General features: G+C 37.6%; 1 protein-coding gene across 1 annotated transcript; it reads right to left on the reverse strand.

The window, feature by feature from the left end:
- Nucleotides 1-23: 23 nt before the first annotated feature.
- On the reverse strand, nt 24-25,734 carry CFAP300 (cilia and flagella associated protein 300). The gene is made up of 7 exons (XM_036902797.2): nt 25,500-25,734; nt 25,244-25,325; nt 17,360-17,435; nt 13,466-13,632; nt 9,980-10,152; nt 4,909-4,975; nt 24-3,947 (listed from the first exon to the last, which is right to left on the reverse strand). Exons 1-7 carry the CDS (start codon nt 25,607-25,609, stop codon nt 3,819-3,821), a joined length of 804 nt encoding a protein of 267 aa, XP_036758692.2. The 5' UTR covers nt 25,610-25,734; the 3' UTR covers nt 24-3,818.

The following is a 25,734-nucleotide window of genomic DNA, read 5'->3' on the forward strand; positions in this document are numbered from 1 at the left end:
GAGTATACAATTACTTTCAGAACATTGTCTTTAACTGAATGCGTAACTTTATTAAATAAATGCCTTGTCATGACAAAAGGCAAAGACCAAGCAGTAACATAAGTTGAATAAATAGTACACAGCAATCTTCACTGTTTTAATATAAACGTGAGATCTTCTGGGTCGCTGTTTTTTTTTTTCCCTTGGGTACAAAATGCTTAACAGGAGGCAGGCTCTTCCGCATTCAGTTGATTTTTCCACTTCTATTTTTTTTTTCCACAAACCGGTTTTGTTGTTCATTTTTTTCATCCTTTTCACCAGTAATGATTAGGGGCATTTATTTTTTAAGAAGTTGAAAATGAAAAAAAAGGAGAGACTAGAGCTACAGTGTGTATGTATGCAAAACTCTCAAGGACTCCAGCAGTACATGCTGTGGTTATTGCTCTCTTAAGAAAAAAACAAACAAACAGGTAGGCAACTCGGAATCTGAAGGACTCTGGTCTGACAACTCTCTGCATGGGCTACAGTGTGGTGGTGGTGGTGGAAGAATCGGGGCTCCGGCTGGTGGATGGGGAACAAAGTGGGGGCGAATGGGTGCAGGTGGCTGACCCTCCTCACCTTCCCTCTCCCCATCCAAAAGAGTTAAAGAGAGGAGGCCACAGTCTGCAGAAATGGCCAAACTATATAGTCCATTAGAAAACGAAGAAAGTATGTTAAAAAAAAAAGAAACAAAAGCCTAAGAGAAAAACAAAAGTGGAGAAAATTGCAAAATAAGTCTTGCATTTTAGTGGTTTAAAAAATAAAGACAGTACAATGCCCAGGCTGTTGACTGGTAAATCCCATTCTCTCGTCCTGCCACTTCTCGAAACTTAGCCTCTTTTCTCTTGGGAGCTAAAAATGTAGTGTCTGAAGCCAGAGGGTTGTTTCCTTGGCCTGCTCCTCTCCGAAGCTCCCGTCTGAGCTGGAGCCTTCTCCAGGGCTGCGTGGATGGAGAGGGGAGCACTGCCTGCCCTGGAGCAGGGCTTGGTGGCTGTGTGGTAGCCTGTGGCCACTAACAGACCCAGTGGTGGGAGAGCCTGGAGCAAGGACCACCTCTCCAGAGGTTGTTGACCCTGCAGGTCACTCTGGAGACCACCGAAGTGGTGGTGGGAAAATGAGGGGGCAGGAGGTGGGACAACGGGGGGCCTCCTCGGCTTCCAGTCCTCCCCTGGTGTGCGGGGTCGAATGTCTCCAGGCCTGGCTGTCCAGGCCTGGCTGTCTGAGAAACTTTCGAGTCTCTCCCTTCCCAGACGCCTTGCTCTTCCCAGGTGGGCAGGGCAGCTCTGGGTGGAGCAGAGTCAGTCCCAGCTAGGTCTCCCTCAGTCACTGGGCAGCAATGGGAGATGAAGCATCATCTCCACTGCTGGAGTGAGGCATGAGTCAAAAGGGGGTGGGACGAGACCTTCTGCTGGGGTAGGGAACAACATTTAAACATGAAGCCATAGAAAACCCAGAGCTTAAGGCCTCTAGGTGAGCAGAGAGTGGTTAAGAGGCAGCTTGCAGTCAGAGGGGCCCTGACGAGCATTTCATGGCTGGCCGCACTCCATATCCTGCCCTGGGCAGGGACTCCATCTTCTCAGGGATTCCCTCCTCAGGGTCTCCCCACTCAGGCCAGACTTCCCTCTTGGGAGGATTAGGTCCATCTGCCATAAAGGTCCAGTGTTCTCTAGAGTGGCCAGTTCACCAGAATCACCGCCTGCAAGCACTGGAGATTCACAGGTTTGGTTTAGTCAGCATGAACTTTGGAAACCTGAAGGGACCAGTGGAGTCAGACGGGGCTGTAATTCCCCACCTTATGGCTAACAGCAAACAGCTGACGTAAGGCGCAGAGGCCCATCCAAAGTCCAGTAAACAGCAGAGTGGCAGCGGGTGGGGGTAGAGGCCCCTCTCAGGAACCAGGGCCAGGCCTGGGGAGGGGCAGGGACAGGGTATGCAATTCCTGGCTCAGTTTTCTTAGGGGGAATGGCACCCCAGTATCTACTTGGCAGGGATGACTGCTCAAGATCCAAGGAAAAGTAGGCAGAGAAAGAGGAAGTGGGAAGGGTTTACCATAACTGGCCTAAGACACAGCAATGTCGGGGGTTGGGGACAGTTGCGCAGAGAGGAGAGAGGTGCTGACACAGCAGGTCAAGGAAGTCCTCATGGCTGCCATCACCATCAGGCCCTTTGCCCCATGAGGATCAATCACCTCGCCCATCCCTAACCAGCTGGCCTGTCCGGGAGAGTAGGGGGCATCTCCAAGTTCCATAGCTGCCCTTCCCACCAGCTGAAACAGATACACTTCTGTGCTGTCCCTCTTTATTGTCCCAAGTTCAGCATTGAAGTGGTCTCCATGATGGTGTCATGCCATCAGGAAATAGTGAAAAGAGCTGTGATCGCAGCGAAAAAGGATCTCTTTGCCAGTGTCCAGGCCCCCTTTCCTATAGGCTAGTTCCAGCCTCAGCGCAGTCCCAAGGCTGCTGATGTGTTGAGGAAGTCAGTGAGAATGGAATATTCCTTGGTTCAGAATCTGGCTGCAGAATGACGGCACCCCAAAGCATCCATTCCCTGGTTGTCCCAGGCCTTTCTTCCCTCTTCAACCCCAGGGAGGAAGCCTACACTGGCCAGAGTAGATGGGGAGCTTGAAAAATTCTCTGGTCTCCATCCCTCACTGCAGGTGAAAGTGGGCGTCTGAGCACACAGTCGTCTCTTCAAAAGCATGGTCAGTCTCTGCTGATCCTTGCTTCTATACAGCTGCTAAAGTCCAGAACCCACCTTAAATCATCCACCTTCTCCAGCTCCAAAGCCTGGAGTAAGTTCATTTCTCTCTTAACATGCTCTTCCTCCATTTTCCTCCTTCTCCTTGCATCCCAGAGTGCTTAGTGAGTGGGGAGCCAGAGAAGTTTCTCTTGACTGTATCCTCCTTTCTGCTGCTTTGCTCTGAAGGTAGAATGGGGCAATCAGCCCCATTCCTCCAGCCCTCTGTCCCTTCCCTCCATCTCTTCTGGCCTGAACGTTTTTTTTCTTTTTTTCTTTTCATCTCCATCTCCTCCTGCTTTGCTCTCCCTTCAGTTTCTCCCCTGCTCCGCCAGAGTGGACTGAAATGCAGGCTCTGCTCAGATGAAATGGAAAGGTAAGTGGGACCAGTATTCAAACTCAGACTTGGGTTTGTTTAGTGTGGGACTCAGAGACAGTTACTTTTGGAGGGTCTGAAGGCTGAAATGGGATGAACTGGAGGGGCATGGTGTGCGCCCCAGAGTGCTCTCATCTACCTGCTCAGTGAACTTAATGTATGTGGAAAATCATGAAACAATCTGACAGTGTGCCCCACAAACTCCCAAGAGTTTGCTGCTCACGGGAAGCAGGCAAACTGGTGTTATGGGTTGTGTAAATCTTTATGTAATGAAGGAATGGAATTAAAACTCAAATTTGAAAAGCTAATAATTCATACTAACGATTGGTAGAGATGTCAAATTTCCTGCCACAATTTCAATCCAGAATTAATTAACTTCTAAATAAAATACCTGGAAAATTAAAGACTTAGTTGAATCTTAATGCAGCAAATATGGACTAGGTTTTTAGTTCTTTGTAATTTTGTGTAAAAATTACACACTGTATTAGTAGAAATTATGTTAGGGAAGAAATTTGGTCCCTGCATTAGTATTCCAGACAAATTTAAAGAAAGTCATCTTGTTGTTTGCTTCTGCTACAAGTAGGTTTTTTTTTTTACATTTTACTCAAATTAACTTGTAAATATTTGTTATTAAGATAAAAAATGATAAATAAAAAACAATAAATATAGATCATCTGGAAGAACATTGTTACGACATTTCCCCCACACCAAAACAGTGGTATAAAACATGAACATGACGCTTGATAGGATCCACAATAAAGTAAGAAAATGTCTGTTCATGATTCTTTGTTGAAGGGTAGCACACACCATTAGAATCCTGAAAAAGATAAACCTAAATTAGTACACAAATACATTTAAATAATAATTTAAATAATAATCAATGTATTTAACTAATATATTTTCTGTTAAAATGTCATTAAACACAATCTTTGATAATAAATTGGCAGTTAATTAATATTATTAAATACTTATTGACTGCCATCTACTATTCTAACAATACACATGTACTATATACAAAGATGTACAATTCTTGACCTTAAAGAATTTACAGTCCAAAAGGAAATCTTATCTTTTGAAAAAGTATTTTTAAAGTGTGAATATTGCAAAAATTACTACATTACAATTTTCTAACAACTTTGCTTTCTTGTAGAACGTGGTCTGTATATATCGTGAGGGCAGTGACTATGTTTCTTTTGTTTATCAACAAAAAGGGCCTAGGCCAGCACAGTAGCTGACATGCAGTATATATTCAATAAATATTTGTTAAGTGACTGAATGAATATACTTAGAAACTGCTTCCTATGTGCTAATTAATCTTCCGTATACTAAAATTAAAGTATCAGATTCTGTGATACAAAGACATTTATGGCATTTTACTAATTGGCCCTATGAATTATTGTCTCTAGTTCATCTGAGAAGGTTCATCTGGGCCACAGATTTAGGTCTTTTTCTTTTTTAATTGAAGTATCATTGATATGCGATCTTATATTGGTTTTACAACATTATGTTGGTATATAACACAGTGGTTCCAGATTTAGTTCTTAAGTAAGGAAGGAGTATAACTAGACACAGATGATACAAAGGAATCCAGGAGGAAAAAAGTTCATACTGTTCTCCAACTAAAACATACCTTATCAAGTTTTTATTTTAATAAAAATCTAAGTATCATCATCTTTTCTCCTAGGCACAACATCATACTAGTTGCTAACTCCACTGTAACAACTATTTAATAGCAAGTAATTAAATCGATAGGTTGTAACTTTCCCCTTAACACTTACATATGCTGTGACTTTAAAGACAGAAGAGGTTATTTGTATTTTCTTGGTTTGAGGATTCTTTCGAACACTACAATAGTGGAGAGAAGGACACTTTTAAAATATAACAAGCATTGGCATAATGCTGTTAAAATATGGATCCCTTACAGTATTCAGGTGTTCTCATTCACATACAACAATGGAAATACATAATATCCAACCAAGTGGCTTGAGAAGGATGGCATCTGTGGTTTCATCCAAGCATGGAACAAGGTCAACTGAAGTGAAATGCAGAAACCTGAATTTTAGTTAGAAGGCTAAGGTCAGTGTGAGACTCAGATGATCAAATAACTCCCAGGCCAGAGACAGTTATTGGAAAAACCAGGACGGTAAAAGTCAGATTAAAGTGTAAAAGACAGCTGTAAGGGGTAGATAAAAGCATACTAAACTAAAGAATTAAACAGCCCAAACACAAATGCCTGTTCTGCCACTAGTTTGTTATTTCACTTTGGGCAAGATTAACACTTTCTGAACCTCAATTTTCTCATATGTAAACTAGGCATACTATGGTTCTTATATGAGAATTAAGTGGATAATGTGTATGAAAACTATGTGTTAAATTATGTATTACTAAATTATATTAAAATAATTTTCTCTTAGTAACTCTCAGTTATTCCCTCACAAAAGATTATCTGTGGCAAAATATAGTGAGGAAGTAAACTAAGGATTGAGGAAATAAGCTACAGATAGTTATATATTAATACATACATAAATATATACATATTACATTTATAAGACTTTATAATCTGCAAAATATCTTTATATACTTTACCTTATATAAAGATCACACAATTCAGTGAGACAGGCATTATTTTGGCAACTTATAGATAACAGAACTGGGAAAGTTAAATGATACATTTAAGACATTCCAACTAAAAGTGATATTTATGGGAAGAGAGTCTAGGTGACACAGTCAAGTTCTCTTTACCTACATACCTCCTGTTTATCCTATACCTACACTCTATACATACATATGCATCAAAGGTATTATTCATGTCTGACATGTGTAGGTTAAGCTTATAGGAAGATATCCCTCTTCTTCATTTTACTGGTGAAGTATTCCTTCTCTTTCACTACCTATGTAAAAGTAATAGGGAGAGAGAGAGGACAAAGAAGGTAGACTTTGTGGGAGGGACTGTGCGTGTGTGCGTGCATGCATATGTGCATGTTTGAGCCTGTACACTTAACTGCAAATAGCTGGATCAAAGCCATTTCAAGGTTCAAGATTCTTAGGCAGTTTTCATCTCTTAAAACATTTAATTCAGATTTAAACCCAGAATCACACAATTAAACTGATTTCCATATTTCTATGACATAGGTTGAGATAATTTTATTTCTCTAATGCCTAAGATATGCTACTTCAAAGTTGAAAACTACATTTAACATTTTGTGCTTATCTAAGGGATGACTATAATCACTACACATAAGACATCAGTATATACCTAATAACCACCCAGACCAATATCCAGAACATATCTATGGTTATATCTAATTTTAAATCAAGATCTAGAGGTGGTTATATGGGTGTAAACATATATGAAAATTCACCAAGCTGCATGTATACTATGAATTGTTCACTTTACTGTATATAAAGTATCTCTCAGTTAAAAAAATTCTAAAAACAAAAAAAAACCCTTGTAAAAGTTTGTGTTCATCGAATAAAATTTAGCATACTTCATTTAACAATCACTTAAACATATTAACATGTACCACAAGTGTATTATTTTAAAAAGAAACTACTGTTTGTACATTCTTAAAAGTTGGTTTCTAATATAAATAAATCCTATTATTCCATTTTATTACCTCTGATCCTGTATTACTGTTATTCTGAAATATCTTTAAAACAATTTGTCTAATTTTTATAGGTCAAGTAAATACAGTATCACCTATCTTACATCTCTTAAGAAAAAAAGAAAAGAAAATATTAAGTGGTACTTGTTGGTGTCCTAGAATGTGCTGCTAATTATTACTCTGTATCAGATTTTTAGCAGTCACTAACTCACTCTCCAGATAACCATGGTTTTTAAGGATGCTGGAACATAATTTCTGTGAGTTCTTTTTAAAAGTATGATTACATTAATGGTTTAGAAGTAAGATAATGAATGGTTTCTTGTCAATATCATTTGTGCCAATTTCTAGGATCAGTCCCATATTGACTCCAAACGTGGTATACAGACCATTCTAGGTAACTCTGATAGTTTTAAGAAATAAGAATCAGACTGCTTAATTATCATCTAAAGGCCATGATCTTAAGCCTCTCAGCTCAAATCATAAAATTTCACATCTGGGGCAGATATGTAGTTAAGGGAACTTCTCTGAAAACTTTGACAAAAGCACATGTTCAATGTCTAAAGTCGAAAAGACAAAGGCACCAGTAGTAACTACAGAATTATTTCTGCATAGATGTTTTTGAATGTAATGAAATAATCATTTACTCCCTGATAAAAACGGTTCTAAAGTATTTCCTTTGCTATTTAAAGGAACCATAATCCTTGAAAAGAAGGCATTTTCCAAAACATTTAAGGGGTGTTTTTATAGGACTTGTAATAATAGACGAGGAAGCAAATATCTTAAGAACATTTTACCCTTTTGTTTGTGCCAGACTAAATAAATCTGCAACATGCCCCCAACATCTACAAATATAAGGCAAGGGCTTCGTTGTTAGAATGAATTAGTGATGATGTTTATCTGCAAGGGCAGGTTAGATACTTTAAAGCAGATACTGCATGTATAATTAGAAAGATAGCAGTTTTTCCTAAAGAATGTAAGCTGGTCCAAAACTCAAGTAAAGAAACAGGAAAAAATGTCCTTTTTGGTTAAGCTGGCTTGGAGAAATGACTTGATTAGATATGTAGCTTTCTGAGAAATTAGTGCTGAGAAATTAATTACCTCAAGTTCCACCTATACTTCCTCTACTTAGATATTCCTTGATAATTGCTGTATTGATCCAACCTCTACATCTTTATCTTAACCAAATGGCACAGCATTTGACCAAAATCAGCATGACTCACGTTTGAAAAACTGCAAGGAGTGCATGTGAAATCAACATAGCTCTTGACGGACTCTGCGATCATTTACTCCATTCAATTGCTTTGTGTTTGCACGTAAGCCAACTTAAGCAAATGTTCATTCTAATCATAATTTTCTACTAAAGTTGCTTTGGGAAAACAATTTCATACACCACCCCTCCAATTCAGTAAATAAATTGATAAGCACAGTTAAACTTGCACCATGAGACAAGTATTTAATGGTTTTCAAAGTAATACTGTAATTGGACTGGGCTCCTTCCTAGCCTCCCCTCTAATGACAAACTCGTGATGCATCTTCCAGGAAGTGGGAATAGACCGCCCTCTCTGACAGCCCTGGAGGACTCCACTCAAGACTTCCCTGACTGCCCACAGCCACTCTGATAACTTCTTCTTCTGAACTTCTGGAGTATTTATTAGACTACAAAAATATGTAAACATTTGCCTATGGATAATTGAACATTATACAAAAATTTACTTATAAGAGATTTTTAACAACTATTATTTAATATGTTATTTTATCATGATTTTCTTAAGGTCAAGGAGTTTCTGATGATCCTCCTCTCTCTTTAGAGCTTGGCAGAGTTGTGTGTGCAGTACTAACAATTGCTGGCTGCCTATTTAAGTGATGGCATGGACCCAATTCTTGTTCTTTTTGTTAAGATGTCATGAATTTTGGTTACCCATTTTATAAGTGGCCATTACTTCTTGAGTCATGCTTTTTATTAGCGAACAAAGAGCACAGAAGAGAATCACAGATGAGAATCCAGGTACGAGAATACTGGTAAAAACAGCAGTTTCTTCAATGTGTAGGTACTAAGGTTATTTCTGTTTCAGATATCTCCAACAGAATCTCCTCCTCCACAGCACATGGTAGTGAGGAATTCCACAGTTTCATGTGGCTGATGAAGTACAACACTGCGGTTGCAGCAGTGTGTGTGTGTGAGCGTGTGTGTCTAGAGTGTACAGAAGAATATCTACAGGGAGTGCAAGAAGCAGTCTTGTAAGTTTTCATGGGCCGCAAAGGACAGTATGTTTGATGTACGAATGTGTATGCTGTTTCTGAAATTCTGAAATTTTAGGAAATTTTTATGAAGTTCTGTTCCTAGCATATTCCTTCCAATCTTCATATACTGACACAGTAACTTTTTCATAAAAATCAGACACCAATTATAGAAATATTTTAATTTTTAAACCACATCAGAAATCAACTAAACTAACTGTATCATAGTTGTTGTACAGCTATATGACACATAGAATGGATGTGAGAATTGAGGTGTTGAGTATAAGAAATGTAACATTCAAGAGTCCAATGAGAAGCTAATTCTGTTGCTAAAGTAAAATTTTATAACTAAACACTGGGACCCTTTGCTTTCACTTTTTCCTACTCCCTTTGCCTATAAAGATGATTCAGTATCTTTATCATTGAAAAACCCACCAAAGAACATTCATTTTAGTTAGATAAAAGTATAAATATTAAATCTGAGAAGTTTTATCCTCCTTTGATCTTAAAAAGAAGGAAGAAAACCTTGGTGTAATACCTAAAACAAACTGGGATTTGGGGTTAATTTTAAAAGGCAAAGATTATACCTATATGACAATTCTGCCACCTCTTTAAGACAAAACTAGTAATTTTTTTTTTACTATTAGTCAAGCAAATTCAAACATCCTGAGGTATCTCATGTTCTCTTGAGATTTAAAATGCAGCCTGAATAAAAAGGGAGACCAGGAAGATGGCAGCTGCTAATAAGGGATGGGGTGGGTAACAGGTCTGAATGAAAAAATAAAAGAGGCAGATGAACAAGCGGGGACTAAGCACTAAAGGGTCAGGGAAATCTAGAAATTTTCTAGCCTGGAAGAGAAGTAAGTGGCTATGAGAAGGGGGTCAGGGTGGTGCTATTTTTACACACTCTGGTTGTTAACAGGACCTCAAACAATGCTGGGTAATCCCACCATAGTTAAATAATTGAATAACCAGAGATTTACCTATTGTAATCTAGCAACATTACCTCAGTAGATCCTTATAGATAAGCTTTGTGGTTTCCAGATATGGGTTAAGCACATCTTCATATTGACAAAGGGCTCCACCAAGGCAAAGATGTTTGAAAAGACAAAACAGGAACTCGTCTCTATCTGGTTGGCTGAATATTTCATATTTTTCTGAGTCTTCCAATAGCAAAACCTATGTACGATGATAAAATTCATCTTAATGTAACATAATTCAAAATTCTGATTTTTATGTTTTCAAAAGTTTCAATTTATATTTTCAATAGTAATCTTACATCTGTTTTATAAACCAATCCTGAGGTAAATAGAGAGAGTAATCTGTGAGACCTGCACTTATTTTCCCTTCATTTTATTATTAGGTACTGATGTTCAAAGAAAGGAATAAATCTAAATCTAAGTCTTCTCTTCTTCGGCTTTATTTCTTTGTTCCAGCTTATATCTTTAGTAATTGTTTTAGTGCTACTGCAATGTTAGTGTAGTCACCTTAAATCTTAGTTGTTAACAATAGGAGAGTAAATAAATGGAGAAACTTCTCCTTTCCATAATGTTCAAAGCGTTCTGTCCAGAGGCTAAACACAAATGGTCAATATTCTAAATCCTCTCACCTTACAGTATTTGAATCACTACTTTCCCTGTCCCCATAATTACTCCATTTTGAACTATTCAGATACCTGCAGCTTCATAACCACCTCTCCATTATCTGTTCTCTTCTAATAATATCACTTTACACAGCACCAATCTACATTGACTCTTGCTCTCTTGAGACTTTGCTACCTCTTTCAGAAAACAGACTAAGTCTGATATGGAGGATTTTCTTCTATCACTGGGCATTACACACAACTGATTAATTTGTTGACTATTGCAATCATGAACAAAGTGATGAATGTACATTACACCATATATACTGAACTATATATACTCCACTTACTTTAAAAAACAATGTGAAATAGCTCACGATACAGATACGGTTAAGATAAAAAAAATAAAAAACAAAAAACGGTGACCGAGAACTAAGGTGGAAAAATATACATAACAAACTCTAGATGGAGAAAAGCTATTTTGTGCATAACAATTAACACTACCGTATAGGTAAGAAGGGAATATGTCTAATAGCTGCTGTCTAATAGCAAGCAGTACACTTATTTCAGAAAATTAATTAAGTTTTATTGACCCCAGTCTCAAATGAAAATTAATCTCAGAGTCATTATATGAGGAGTTTTAAAAAATAAAAGACCCTATGGTGTTGTCTATAAATAATTTTCTTATAATGACGTGATCAAAGCCAGTATTCATAGTGAAAGACAGGTAAGGGGAAGTGGTCTGTAGCTTATTGCTCTCTGGTCGTGCCACATCCAACACTTGCACATCTCCCCTTCCTTCCTTCCCTTTCTCTCTCTGTAAGGACATGATGTGATCCTGAAGCCCAAGTTCACAGCTACCTAAAGATCTAGCTTAATACAGGGTGACTCAAGCCCTTAGGAATGAATAGTTAACACATTCTTTACATAAGCACTCTCATTATTAACTTAATTAGCCTGTGCACTTTAAAAACTACAAAAATTTTTAAAAATTTACAATAAATGTTAGAACAATGAACATTTTATGGCTTATCTTCCTCTCCATTCACATACAGATCTGTTTAGTTGTACAGCCCTGAGAGTAGGTATGCAAAGGTTAATGAATCGAAGTTCTGGGCCACAGGAAGGAGGTTATCATCAGCACTTACATTACACAGAGTGCCAACAGAAGCTGTGCTGCTGCACAAAGGGGGCCCTTTTCAGTTCAGGCTAAAGCTGGAAGTTACTTATTTATTTCAGCCAGAAAGCAGCCAAGTTAAAACTTTCTCTGTTGCCACAGAGTGGCAAAGAATACAAGAGGAAAACATATAGGCATCTAGCAGAAAAACACTGAGTCCTAGAACTTCCCGAATAGAAGCGCTGTTCATGGCAATAAATCAGACAGGCAGCAGCAGGCAGTTTTGTGGAGTATTTTGTTGGAAAGAAAATCCTCTTTTAAAAAGTCCATTACTGAGTCTCTGTTTGTAGAAGTGAGCTCTCTGAAATTAAGGGTAAGTGCCTTGAGACATACACCCGCACAGATTAGTGACAATAAAAAGAGCTGAGATTATTAACAACCCGAAAGTAGGGAGACCCAGCTAGATCAGATACTTTCTGCGTGTTAATTTCCAATTCTTGGTAAGAAGTAGAAATTATTATCAAATCCCCTATTATATAGTGTTTATAGTATTGCATTATATATGTATATATATATACCTCATTTAAATAAGGAGCAAACTATAGTCTCATTCAATTGTGTGTTTGGTTATTCTCAATTAGCTAATTGTATTTTCTTCTAAACTAAGTGTTCCTTTAGGTATTGCACTCATGTAGACTGACGTATAAACTGGCTGGATGCCTCCTGGTCTCCTATGGACAAGATTCCTGTATCCAGAATGATGCATCAGTTACTTCCCTAGCTCATTCCTATCTGAATCTGCAAAACAATAGACTTGTGCATTTCCCTTCTCTCTTAATGTAGAATAATAGTAATTAGTAGTAGTCATTGTTAATATTATCAAAAATTTACTAAGTGCCAGTCATTGTGCTAAGCCCTTTAATGCATGATCTCACATAATTCCTACATTACTCATATTTTATAGATGAAGAAACTGAGGCTTAGGTTAAGTAGCAGTTATTAAGTGGCAGAGCCTGAATTTGAACCTTTATCTATTTGATACCAAAGCCCTCATTTTTAACCACTCTGCAAATACTCTTTCTCAATAATTAAATAATAACTTCAATTAAACAGTATTTCATACTTTTAAAAAAGTGCATTTAAATACTTTTTCATTTCTCAACAATTTTGGGAAGAAAGTAGAATGGGTATTTTAATCTCCATGTTGTACAGTTAAGATCTTGAGGCTCAAGATATTGAATGATTTGCTTAAGGTTTTTATTATTGTGTAAATACTCAGTAAAAAGGTAAATAATCTCCTGATTATAAGTTCAGTACACCTCTCACTAAAACAAAAATTAGCTTAATCAAATGGCTTTTTTGATCTCAGCAATGAAATAAAAAGATTTCTTTACTCCAGGGATATTTTAAAACATTCATTTGATTAGTTGAGAGCCCTATATTGAAGAAAAACAGCCATCAGTTAAAAAGGTCAGGGTGTTTCTATCTTAGCACTACTGACATTCTGGGCCAGGTAACTTTGTGGTGTGGTGCTTTCCTGAGCATCGGATGAAGTTTAGGAACATCCTTGGCCTCTACCCATTAGATCCAAAACCACCCAGTAGAGAACTACTGATATACACAAATCATTAGGTTGACAGTAATAGTCCCATCCAAGAAATCTACCAATGTAAGTGATTACTCATTACTCATTGATAAGAGGTATTTTATGGATTATAGGCAGGCAGAAGTTGTGACACTAAGCATTTAATGAAATAAAATTCTACTTTGAAATTTTGTAATTCTGTACTTACTTTTCTTAACTCATCAGAAACCAGAAAGGGATCACAAAAAGAATCTAAACATTTAACAATATGTCCATTGTCTCGTACAATATCTTCATCATATAACCGATCAAAAAATGACATTGAAAGCTGTGTGCAAGGAACGTTCATAGCTTTAATTTTTTTCACTTCAGTTCCTGAAAAAAAGATATTTTAAAGAGATAAAAATTTAATATTCTGAATTATTTCCAAAATAAGTATCATTATGCAGAGATTCGAAGAAGTAATGAAATATGATTCATGTTTTGATATATTTAAAAGACAGGTAACTTTGGGGATTTTTATTGTGTTCTTATTTTGCAGCTTGCTAATGTTTTATTATTAAATGTTGTAACAAAATTTCATCATTTCAGGCTTAGATGGAGGATACAGAAATTAGAAAATGCTTGAAAGTGAAATACATTTTTTGTGTAGTGGGAGGGTTCTTACATTAGTTTTAATATATCTACATAATTGCCTACAAAAACAATTGTTTTTTATGATTTTGGATTTGTATTATGCTTAATGTCTTATAATTCATCTTACAGAAGTTTAAATTAATATAAGTAATGGGTGTTCTAAAGTCCTTGAGGGTGTTTTGAAAATGTTTCTATTTGAAAATTTCTTTCTTGTGATGCCACTTACAGTGATTATTACAAAAAAAGGTTTTTTTCAAGTCAAGGTAAATTTCAAGCCAGGCCCTAATCAAGTTTTCACAAGTTTGGAATTAGAGAAATTTAAAATCATGGTATTTTTTCTGTTTTTCTCTTGTAGCTCTAGTTCTTCCCCCTTGTACCCCTCCCGGCCTCCAAACTTATCTCCTGAATGTGTCTTTTAGGAATGAATTTTCCATTGTCAGGGGTTCTATTAAATTACAGAAAGACAAAAGATTAAAGTGAGTATTTTTATTATTGCCTCAACATATCACTCAATTTCTCTCTCTGTTATGCATCCACATATATACAGGCACTCAGATATAAAGGGGTGGTGCTCTTTTTTCCCAAAGGTCTAGGGAGGTTGCAGACCCAGGCATGGTAGCCCTTGGTGTGTCCTCTCCCATGTATTTGCTGTATCTTTGACCTGAGAAGTAACTTAAGCTTGAGAAAATACTGATGATTATTTGCACTTCCTCCTTCTCACTGTCCTCCCACCCGGCCACCAGCATCCCTCAGAGTCCTGCTGGGACCTGTTGTTCTCATTCTGATACTGAGCTGGACTAGTGTGGAGGCAAGAAGGATGTCTGGAGATAGGAATTGTATATGACTCAGTAATTTCAAAATCTAAACTACTATGAAAACCTGGTTTCAGACAAAAAATCCTCTAGGGGATTAAAGGGAAAAGAAGACCACAGATGACAACAGAGCAGATCTGAGCAATATTGAAGACCAAGGAACAAGAGTAAAGCCAGCCAGTCTGTGAAGGTGGGTTGATGGCTGAGGATGAGAAACTGACACTGGGCAATATGCCATTTTAATAAAACTACACTGGCTCTGATTTGGGGAGTCACACACACAAGAGGGTGTGGATGGTGCGAGAAGGTAATTAACTTCAAACCACTTTATCTCAGGCAAAGAAATAGCATTTGCTATGGACTGAATTGTGTTCCTCAAAATTCATGCCGAAGTCTCTCCTTTTTTTCCCATTCATCAGACATTTGAATGAGACCCAACCTGGTCTGACCTTAGGGTTGCTCATTGTCCAAAGAGAAATATGAATTTTGAAAAGGCAAAATTCAGTCCATAGCATTCTGCCCTTGGCTCCCTAAATTCATGTCCTTTTCATATGAAATACATTTATTCTGCACTAATAGCCCCTCAAGTCTTAACTCATCCCAGCATCAACTCTAAAGTCTAATGTCCAAAGTCTCAAGTATGGGTGAGACTTGAAGTCCAACTCATCCTCAGGCAAAATTTCTATTCAGCTTTGGACCTGTGACGTCAGACAAGTCATTTGCTTCCAAAATACAATGGTAAGATAGGCATAGGGTAGATGTTTTCATCTCAAAAGGGAGAACAGGAAAGAAGGAAAGGGTGTTGGTGCTAAGCAAGCCTAAAATTTAGTAAGGCAAATAGCATTAGACTTCAAGCCTCAAGTATAAACCTCTTTGGTTCAGTGCTCTACCCTCCAGACTCACGGGGGCTACGGAGCTGTTCTGAGAGTAATAGGAGGTAATATGTATAATGCACATAGGAAATAACCATTTATGTTAGCCGAAAAACGACAAAGTGTGTCTAAATGAAGGGGACTATGGCAGCTGGCCGAGAAGACGAAGCAGCACCAACAACTGGTAATGGCGGCAGTGCAGCCAGTGGTAAAAGAGGCTCCATCATCACTCTCTTTGAGACTGGTTCACTTTCTAGAATGTCGTTTTTCTCATTTTTAAAGCCATTTCCTTTGCTTAAAAAGGCCCCCAAAGCAAAATTAGAGAGAAGATGGCTGATATATTAGAAAAAGAAAAGCAAGTAGGAAGAGATAAAAAAAAAAAAAGCTAATGGAGGAGTGCTAGCAATCCACTAGAAACTTGTTTCTGAAAGGGCATGCTACCTCTTCTACTCTATTTTCCAGTGTACTTCTAATTGATCCTGTCAGGCACATGTGGAATTTTAGAAGCTCTCTTTCTGCAAAGCCTTTTTCAAAAATCAGAAAAACGTCAGTGTTATTTTGTGAAGTATGTACCAATATGGGGAATTTGGGTACTTTTTCAATGAACCTTATTTTCTGTAAATTAACTGAGTGAAGTTACTGTAAACATATTTTATAAACACTGTGATACATGACTCTAGTTATTTTTTAAGATTTTGAACTGGTAAATTTATTTGTTCAGATACGCAGTTTAACTTTGTAAGTAGTCTGAAGATCTTATACCAGCTTTTTGCTCTATAAATTTTGTAGTGGTCTTTAGCCAGAACCAATAAAATCTGACCTACTAAGCCTATCGTTATGAATGTAATCTTCATCTTGACTAACTTTTTATTTTTGTGTAAGTCTACTAGAATTCCATGAAAATTCAATGTAAGAATTTAGCAAAACCCCACCTAATTTAAAATCAGCTTGTTGAGCAGAAATCCACATTACCAACCATATTCTCCTTCTAAAGGGAATGATGATCTGTTCTATTGTTAAGAGACCTCAATCGAAAATGTGAAATACAGTACTCATGTTTTTGTTTTCAAAATAGTCTTCTATCAACTCTCTAGTTTATTCCTTGACTTGAGAATTATTTAAGAGATTTGAATATTATTAAGTGATTAAGTGTGTTTGGTTATTTTTCTTCAGATTTCTACCTGTGTTTCAATGTACTATGAAAACATCTGTATAAAGTTCTTCTTTTGAGAATTTAAGACTCTTGCCTCATGATTTAATATAGTATTATTTTATGAATGTTCCATGGTGGCTTCATTCCCCTGCGCTCACTGAGATTTTGTCCAAGCATCCTCACATCAGTAGAATTGAACCTGACCCTTTTTCCTTAAGTAGAATGGACTATTCCCCTCCTTTTGCTCCCACTGCTATGACAGCACCTGTGATACATTATTGCACATATTTGTTTTTTACATATCAACCAGTTCCTTGAGTACAGGTTTTCTCTTATTCATCTTAATGTTCCCTGCATCTGGCAGAGTCCAGGAAAGGAGGACAATAAATACTTTCCAAATGAATGAAAAGAAGGAACAATTGCTCTTGTGTGCTAAGCTAGGATAGTAGCAGTGGATTCCCAGGAGAAAGATGCAGGCCTGGACTGGCACATCTGATTATATTTGACCTTGATGTTATCAGATTAGTCATTATTCACAATTTGTATTTAAATAATGAAAATTCCTGAGGCGAAGTTTTGTTATAATAGTAAAACAGTCATCTGAAAAGATGCAAATAAATTTTATTTACCTAATGTAATCCATTGTCCAGAAGAATCTGAAAGTAACTTCAAATTGGGAATAACATTTGGGTCTTTGAAAAAAGCCTAAAATACAAATTTGAGGGAACAAGTTAGATACTTTATTATAAACAGTAAGAATTAATTTTTAGTAAGTCTAATAAAATCTCATTTAATTCAAATAAGGAAAGACAATTTTAAACTGTAAATATCTAAGTAATAAATAAATAAAAATAAAAAAGTAAATCATGAATACAAAATAAATTAAAAAGTAAAGTAATATATACTTTATAAAGAAATGAAGTTTTGTTATTAAAAGTTGGAACAGTATGAACAACACTGTATATCCAAGTAGATATACAGTAGATATTTTTGGACCTTAAATAGAAAATGGTGGTTTATAGTGAAATGTAGGAGGTTATATAATATTTGAAATACTTGTTTTCCTTCAATCTTATTTTTCAAATTATGTTTTATTAATCAGGACTCCTACTGCTCCTGATTAGACCTAAATTTAAAGTAACCATCAATTAAATTTTATCCAAAGGGCACACAGAAAAGTAACAGATTTGGCTTCCTAAAAATGAAAATTTTCTGAATGGAAAAAGAAAATAGCCAATAGTTTTAGTTCCAGCAGGTGACTCCGGTTGAAAAGATCAGACAAGAAACTTATTAAAAGTACCTCAGGCAGACCACATAATTTTCAGGAGGTGGAGAGAATCAGGCTAACAGCTGGGCCCTGGGAACAATCCAAAATCATATGCATAACTTCCCTGACGAGGAAACATTTATCCTTGCTACAGCCCCATCAAACACTAAAGGAAGGGACTAGCACCCCTTCCTCATCAAGGCCACAGCTGTGCCAGGGCTGCCCTGCCTGAAAGCTGGACACCTCTACTATCACTTTTGCCAGTGAAATGGATTCCATATGCACCTCTTGAGTTGTTCACTTTGAAATCCCAGTCCTGCACCGGTAAGTCTCTCGGGAAAACCTAGATCCCAGGGTCTGGGCTCCGAGTACAAAAGAGGCAAGCGTTTTGGGTCCCACTTTGGACTTCCTTAAATGAAGGGTGGAAATTACCCCAAAATCACATGTTTCTCCATGAAGAGCAATAAAATATAAGAAAAACAATAGATGGGAGTTAATAGTTACAACAAATATGATTTAAAGTGTGTTTGGGGTGGGGGGTGGGGACTAACATTCTCAATGGTTTGAAGAAAAATATTTTTGATAAAAATAACCTGACAACCTAATTTAAACATAGGGAAAGCATAAAAAAAGTTGTGTAAAAAATATAGCCAACAAACTTATGAGATGTTTAATTCAAGAAGTGACAGAAATTAAAATAAAAACCAGAAGATATCACTTTTATTCATCACATTAGCAAGATTTTTAAGGCTTTCATTGAAAGTATGCACTCTCATACACTATTGGTGGAAGTATGGATCTTTACAACCTTTTGGGAAAGTAATTGGATATAGAATCTTGAACATTAAAAATATGTGTATCTCATGATCCAACAAACTCCACTTTTGGGAATATGGCTTATAGAAATGAAACCACCAGTAGATAAGACTTATGTATAAGAACTTTTTAATATTATTATTTGTAGTGTCAAAACCTGGAAACTTCAATTACCATCAGTAGAAGAATGGTTGAATAAAATACAGTACATCTACACTAGATGGTATGTACTTATTGAAAAGAAAACAAGACAATTAAAATAAACTACATACGAGCAGGGGCCTTGTTTTTCTTAATCACTTCTATATCCCCAAAGCCTAGAATGAGGACTGGTATATAGCAGTTATGCAATAAACATCTACTGTATTAACTTCAGAAGAAAACCATGTTTTGAGTAGAAAAAGATCATGTGTATGATAAAATAAAACCTTTATTTATATGAACATAAAGAAAAGAATGGAAGAATATATACCAAACAGTTCTCTCAGAAATGGTAGGTTTGTGGAAAGAGGGGGTCTGAAAAGGCAGGGGGTAGGATTGGATTGGGATAGAGAAAGATTGTTGACTCTATGAATTATTCTTTATTGTTTAGTTTCTGCAGTATTTCTCTTATTTCAACATTCCCTTCAAACTAACACTCTTTTCCTAAATAGGTTATTGAAAGAAGAATCTGTTTTACTTCTTTACCAGTTATTCTTCTGTACCTGGCTCCTGCCACCATCACTCAACTAAAAGTACACTTGACTTCCTAATTTCAAAATCAAACGGACACAGTCTCTGCTCTCATGAACTTACAGACTGAAAGGGGAGATATTAAATAACGTCATGAGTATTATAGAAAGTGCAGGATGCTAATGAAGCATGTAATAGGCAGATCTAATCTGTGTTGGGAAGAAAGGTTAATGAAGAAAGAACACTTAGGTTGGGATCTGAAACGGAGTAGGAGTTAGTTAGGCAAAGGGGTACTTTAGTAAATGTTTAATAACTGATATCCTCCCTTTCAACAAAGCACTGATTTGTAACATTTGCTGAATTCCATGGTGGATTTCAAGCTGCCAATAGTTTAACAACCAGCACACAAAGATTCCTGAAAATTAAGCACTGAGGCAGTCTTGAATAGGCTCCAGCATGACACTGGAAAGACTATTTTTAAGGTGGAGAAAATGGCAAGTTTAAAGTCTATAAGGTGAGGAAAAAGGGAGCATCCCATTCAAAGAAATTAAAGAGGTTCAGTATGTCCAGAGTCAAAAGGGGCAATGGTTGAATGAGGCTGGGGAGTTAAACTGGACATTATAGGTCAAGACAAAAATTTTGATCTTGATCGAAGATTGACCTAGATTGATCAGTATTTTAATCTAAGGCAGTAGGAAGACAATGAAGGTACTTAAGCAGAGGAAAGATATGATTAGTCATATTTTCAAAAGTTCATTCTAGCTGTGGTGTGGAGAATGAATTTAAGGGCTATAAAGAGAATGGTTAGGAGGGAAGGTACTGCTGTATTCCAGGGAGATTTGATGGTCACATTAGTCAAGATGGTAGCAAGTGTGGAGGTAGAGAAGTGGATGGATTCAATGAATATCGAGGAGGAAGAATCAAAAGTTGATGTCTGGAATTTTGCATGAAAAATCAGGCAAAATGAATGTCATTTGACGAGAAAGTGAACAGTGAAGAAGACCACCAAGTGTGTGGGGTGAAAAGCAATATATTCAACAGGTATTTACGAATGTCTACATTATGCCAAGCAAAAGTCCCTGTTCCCATGGAGTTTATGTTCTAGTGGTGGAAGATAAAGGTACACACTTCACAAGTATTACAGAACCCCAATTACAAAAAAACAATTTTTCCCCCAAATTATTCCTCAGAGAAAAAGCAAGTTTCCTAGTACCTTACAAAGTCTTTCAAATTAAAGAGTGTTTTTGCAACTATTTTAAATTATATAATAAACATTTAAAAAAGACATATAAGCTAGAATTAACCTCCATTACCACTGGTTTTGAATGCTTTTTAGACATCTACTGAAAGAATCAGTATAAGGGAAAATTTAACTCAGATTTAGTAATTATTCCTGGGGGATATCAACTTACAACTACATTTTAGATGTCACTATAATTGGAGGCAGGCTAAGTGGCATGTAGTGAATAGGCCCTTCAAATAAAGCAATATGCCAGTTGTTACATTATTGGGATTACAATTACACATCTAGAGAATGATTTAAAACAACAAAACAAAAAAAACCCTGCCCTATTGTGTGCAAATGGTATTTTGGATTACAGAATTTCCAGTAATGCATTAGGAGATTCTCTGTGTCTCAAATAACTTTAGGAAAGCTGATGGGCTTTGGAAAAATATTAATGATTGATGAATCACAGTGATAACAAAGATACTGATGTCAATAAATTTGTGTCATAAAATGTTGAGAGTGGAAAAAGTAGTTCTAAATATGTAATTTAAAATGTATTTTTTATGCTACACATATGAAATATAAGTTGATCTATCTAAAAGCTTGCTGGTTTCTGATCCAATATTATCTCCTTCTTCCATAAGAAATCCCAATATTTCTGGGACAGCAATGTGCTCCCCTAAGTCTGTACTTCCTAGTCTCCATGGTATGTTGCCATGAGATATAAGCAGATCATGAGATGTATGCAGCAGTGTTGTGCAACACATCTTCTGGAAAGCTCTAAAATTAAGGAGCTTCCTTGCAGTTTATGTGGAAGATTCCTCTCATTATCCTAAGTTCCACCGTGAGGGTGCCAACATTGTATACAGAGCCCAGAGCTTTCTCTTGAGCCTCAAGGTGAGACCTTATATTCCACTATGTAGGATTGCCACTTGGATGCACCTTAAATTTGGTATGCCTAGAACAGACCTCATTTTCCTTGTCTATTCTTTTGCATTTTCTATGCATTTAATGGCATCATCTGCCACTTCAGTCAACCAAATCAGAAACTTGGTAATTCTACATGTCTCCCTCTGCCTTACTTTCAATTATCTTGTCAGTCCTTGAGTACTGCTTTTCTCCTCGACAATTGTCCAGGCCATGCCAGTATGGTCTTAATTCAGGACATCACAATATACTTCCTGGAGGACAATGGTTTCCAATTTGGTTTCACTGTTCCAGACTCAGTCCTAAGAATCCATCCTCAAAACTTCTGCCAAGGTGATCTTAGTATTTAAAATTTTACTGTCTTGCTGAAAACCTTTCAGTGACTCCTCACTAGCTAGATAAAGCCCAAACTCCTCTACACGCCACAAAAGATCTAAAATACCATCCCACTTATCTGTTTAACATTATCCCCCAACTTTGTTGACCTTACAAACTCCTACTCATCTTTCAGGCTCTAAGCTCAAGTGGCTAGTCTTTTGTAAACCCGCCTCTGACCACCTAAGTCAAAAACAGTCACTTTCTCTTTTGTGCCACTACAAAACCTTGTGCCTATGATATGTTTTATATCCCTTCTCACTCTGCAATGCACAGTTGGTCCATTTCCCTCTTGTTCAATCCGTACAGAACTAGGAGCTAAAGAAATGTTTGCTAGGAGAATGTTTCCTTCCTTTCTTCCATCCATTTACTACCTCAAAATGAACTTCTGGAATGTAAGCTATTTTTAAATTGAAAGGGAAAATTCAAAATCTGGAATTCTAGTTTAAGTAATACCCTTTGTCAGTTATGAATCTTTGTAGTGGAAATGACATACAAGTTTGACTCAAAAGGCCTGGGTTCTGCCATTTGCTAGGCATCCTTGCACATATTATCTAACCATTCTAAGCTTCAGTCTCCTCAGGTGTAAACCGGTAGTCAAAACACCAAACTTATCAGATTGTTGTAAAGATTAAGATAAATGTATAAAAAATGCTGAAAGCTAAATCCGGTACACAGGAATGACTACTGCTATGGAAAAACACTCTGTAAATTAGTATACAAATGTTAACGACAACAATAGCACGATGAGCCAGGCATTTTGCTAAATATTTCATATATATTACTTCCCTTAATTTTCATAACAAGCCCATCTGATATTAAGCATTATTTTTATATAAAAATACTTATATGTCAAGCAGTGTTATCATTTTGCACAAAAATAGACTGAGGAAGGTTAAGTAACTTGCTTAATATTACATAGTTTGTGAGTGGCAGAGCTGGAATTCAGACATAACTAGAGGCCAAAACGGGGGAGGATCCAGATTTTGTAGGGATGTTACTAAGCGTATATAATTTTAGGGGCTCTAAGAACACAGAAGCATCTATTTTTGAAAAATTTCAAAAGCATATGAACATACTGCTAGCATCTCTTAGAGTTCCTTTGAACAGGTTTCTGTCAGTGAGGAGTTTGAGCTAGTGAGGGGCCCTGAAGACTCATTAGCTTCAAGGTAAAAAATCTCCTCTGGACTGTGCTCTTAGCCACAAGGCTTTATGTCCTCCAAATGAGTTACATGAGGAAAAACAATGAATATATGAGTACATTTCTTTGATTTGAAATACGGGAATAACGCACTCACCTCACAGGAAAAAAAATTAGGATAAACAAATATGAAGACCTTGAAAATTAGAAAAAATATTGCCTGTATTACGGAAATTTGTTGTGCTTAACGGATGAATTTCAATCTGAAGTACTCTTATCTATTAAACAACCCAAATTAATTCTACACCCTTCTCCAGGAAATTTTTCCCAACACCAATGTTTCTCCATAGGGTGATCTTTTCCCCTGTGCCTAGGGCACCTTACATATGCTGTATTATAGAAATTATTGTGTTGTAGAGACATTCCTACATTAGTTTCCAAAACTGCACATGCCTCAAAAGCTAGGATCAGGTCTATTCATCTTTTAACCACCACTCTGGTGGCAGGGTCATAGTAAGTATTCAACAAATATTTACTGAACAAATGACATATCAAAAATTTTACAGCACTCTGAAATTCAGTGAATTAGAGTCCTAATCTTTTTTTTAACATTATTAATTTGAGAGCCATTACTGGTATAAGTAAAAAAATACAAGAAACTATAAGAATCTAACCATGAGTATTTGAGAAATGTCATTAACAGCATATAATATTAACATTACACCACTATCTTGGGAAAGGAAAAAAAAGACATTTAACTAATTTACCCTGTGATAAGGGTTGAATAGTATCCCTCTCAAAAGTCACGGCCTTCCTGGAACCTCAGAAAATGACCTTAGTTCTTGGAAACAGGGTTGTTGCAGATGCAATTAGTTAAAACGAGGTTATTTGGGAGTTAAGGTGAGCCCTTAATTCAGAGTGACTAGTGAAGAGAAGAGACCTGGACACATGAAGGCAGAGAGCTGAGTGACTTTGATGGGGTAGAGATTTAAGTTTTGCAAGCTGTAAGCCAGGGCAACTACTAGGAGCAACAAGGAGGTAAGCAAAGATTACTCCCCACAGATTTCAGAGGTTGCTTAACTCTGCATCCACCTTGATATTGGATTTCTAGCCTCCAGAACCGTGAGACAATACATTTCTGTTGTTTTAAGTCACCCAGTTTGTGGTATTTTGCTACAGCAGCCCTGGAACACGAATATATCCTCACAGTAAATATTCCGGTTTATAAATTAGGCTATTATTTTCTTCACTGCACTTATCACTCTGTATGAGATAATCTGATTTGTTTTACTAGCATTCTTGCCACTCCCGTAAGATCTCTGAAAGCCAGCCTCCTGTCTTGTTCCTTCTTGTATCCCCAGCATTTGACTGAATTCCTAGCAGGTGGTAGGCCCTCAGGAAGTGTTTGGGACTGAGTGATAATCTACGCCAACTGTACACTACAGTGTATTCAGACCTGAAGGGCATGAACAGCAAAGATAGTATCACAGACCATAACAATACTTTCCATTTCATAAGAGGAGAAAATCAACCAGGATTTAAAATAATGTGACTGAATTTTAATGAATGCACCAGAACTTGTATTTTCAAGGGAGTTTTTCTCTCTTAAAAGCAGTCACTTCTAGCAGCTAAAGACTAATTCCCACAACCCTGCTATTGTTTAAAACTTTTTGTAGAATTCCTCATTTGGAACTGCTGTTTGAGCCTGTTATCACAGGGTAGATTTGATTTCGAGAAACAACCAAAAGTAATATGAAGCTATGCCTAGTAAATAAAGCCAGTGGTGAAACTGGGTAATAATATTAAAAAATGAGATGTGCCTATTAAAAAAGAGGCTGATTCTCTGGAAAGAGACCGACTTTCCAGAACTGAAAAGTTCTTTTCGGCAGGATACTGAAGATGAGCTAAGTTATGGTGAAGGGAAGTGGAAAAGTTCCTTTTAAAATGTATCGTTTCTCTCTTTATTACTATTAAATTCAAAGAAAACGACGTTATTAAATAATGGCGTGTTCACAACAATCTTGGCCGAGGCGGGAAAAGCTCTACACTCGGCGGAGACCCCGGGACTCTGCACTCCCCATACCGACCATGATGAACTCGTCCTTCCGATAAGCCCGGAACGTCTCGTCGAACCCGAACGCCTGCGCTTGGATTCTGCCCAGCATGGACCTGGGGCCGAGGAGGGAAAGCGTCAGTCAGCACGGGGACGGCACCCCGAGGAGGCGCGTTCAACCAGTCCCGCCCCGTCGCCGCCCCGCGCCCGTCACTGCGGCCTCGGGCTTCACTCGGGACGCGGCCACCGGGCCCCGCCGCCGCGAAGGCCAGGCCCCCTCGGCCCCTCACCACTGGCGCAGCCGGGCCGTGCTCTCCCGGGAGCTCAGGGACTGGAAAGTTTTCTGGGGCAGGAATCTGAAGTAATAGCCGCCCAGGTCGCCGGGCTGCCCGGCAGCCATGGTGGTCCCAACTGCGCGGAAGTGGGGCTGTTGCCATAGAGACGCCGAGGCCGTCGCGCCAGCCGGTCGCTACGGGGGCGGGGCGGGGTCACGCGGCTGCTCCGCGAGGTTCGGTCTCGAATCCA

Source organism: Manis pentadactyla, chromosome 13, assembly GCF_030020395.1.
Source record: "Manis pentadactyla isolate mManPen7 chromosome 13, mManPen7.hap1, whole genome shotgun sequence".
Classification (NCBI taxonomy): Eukaryota; Metazoa; Chordata; class Mammalia; order Pholidota; family Manidae; genus Manis; species Manis pentadactyla.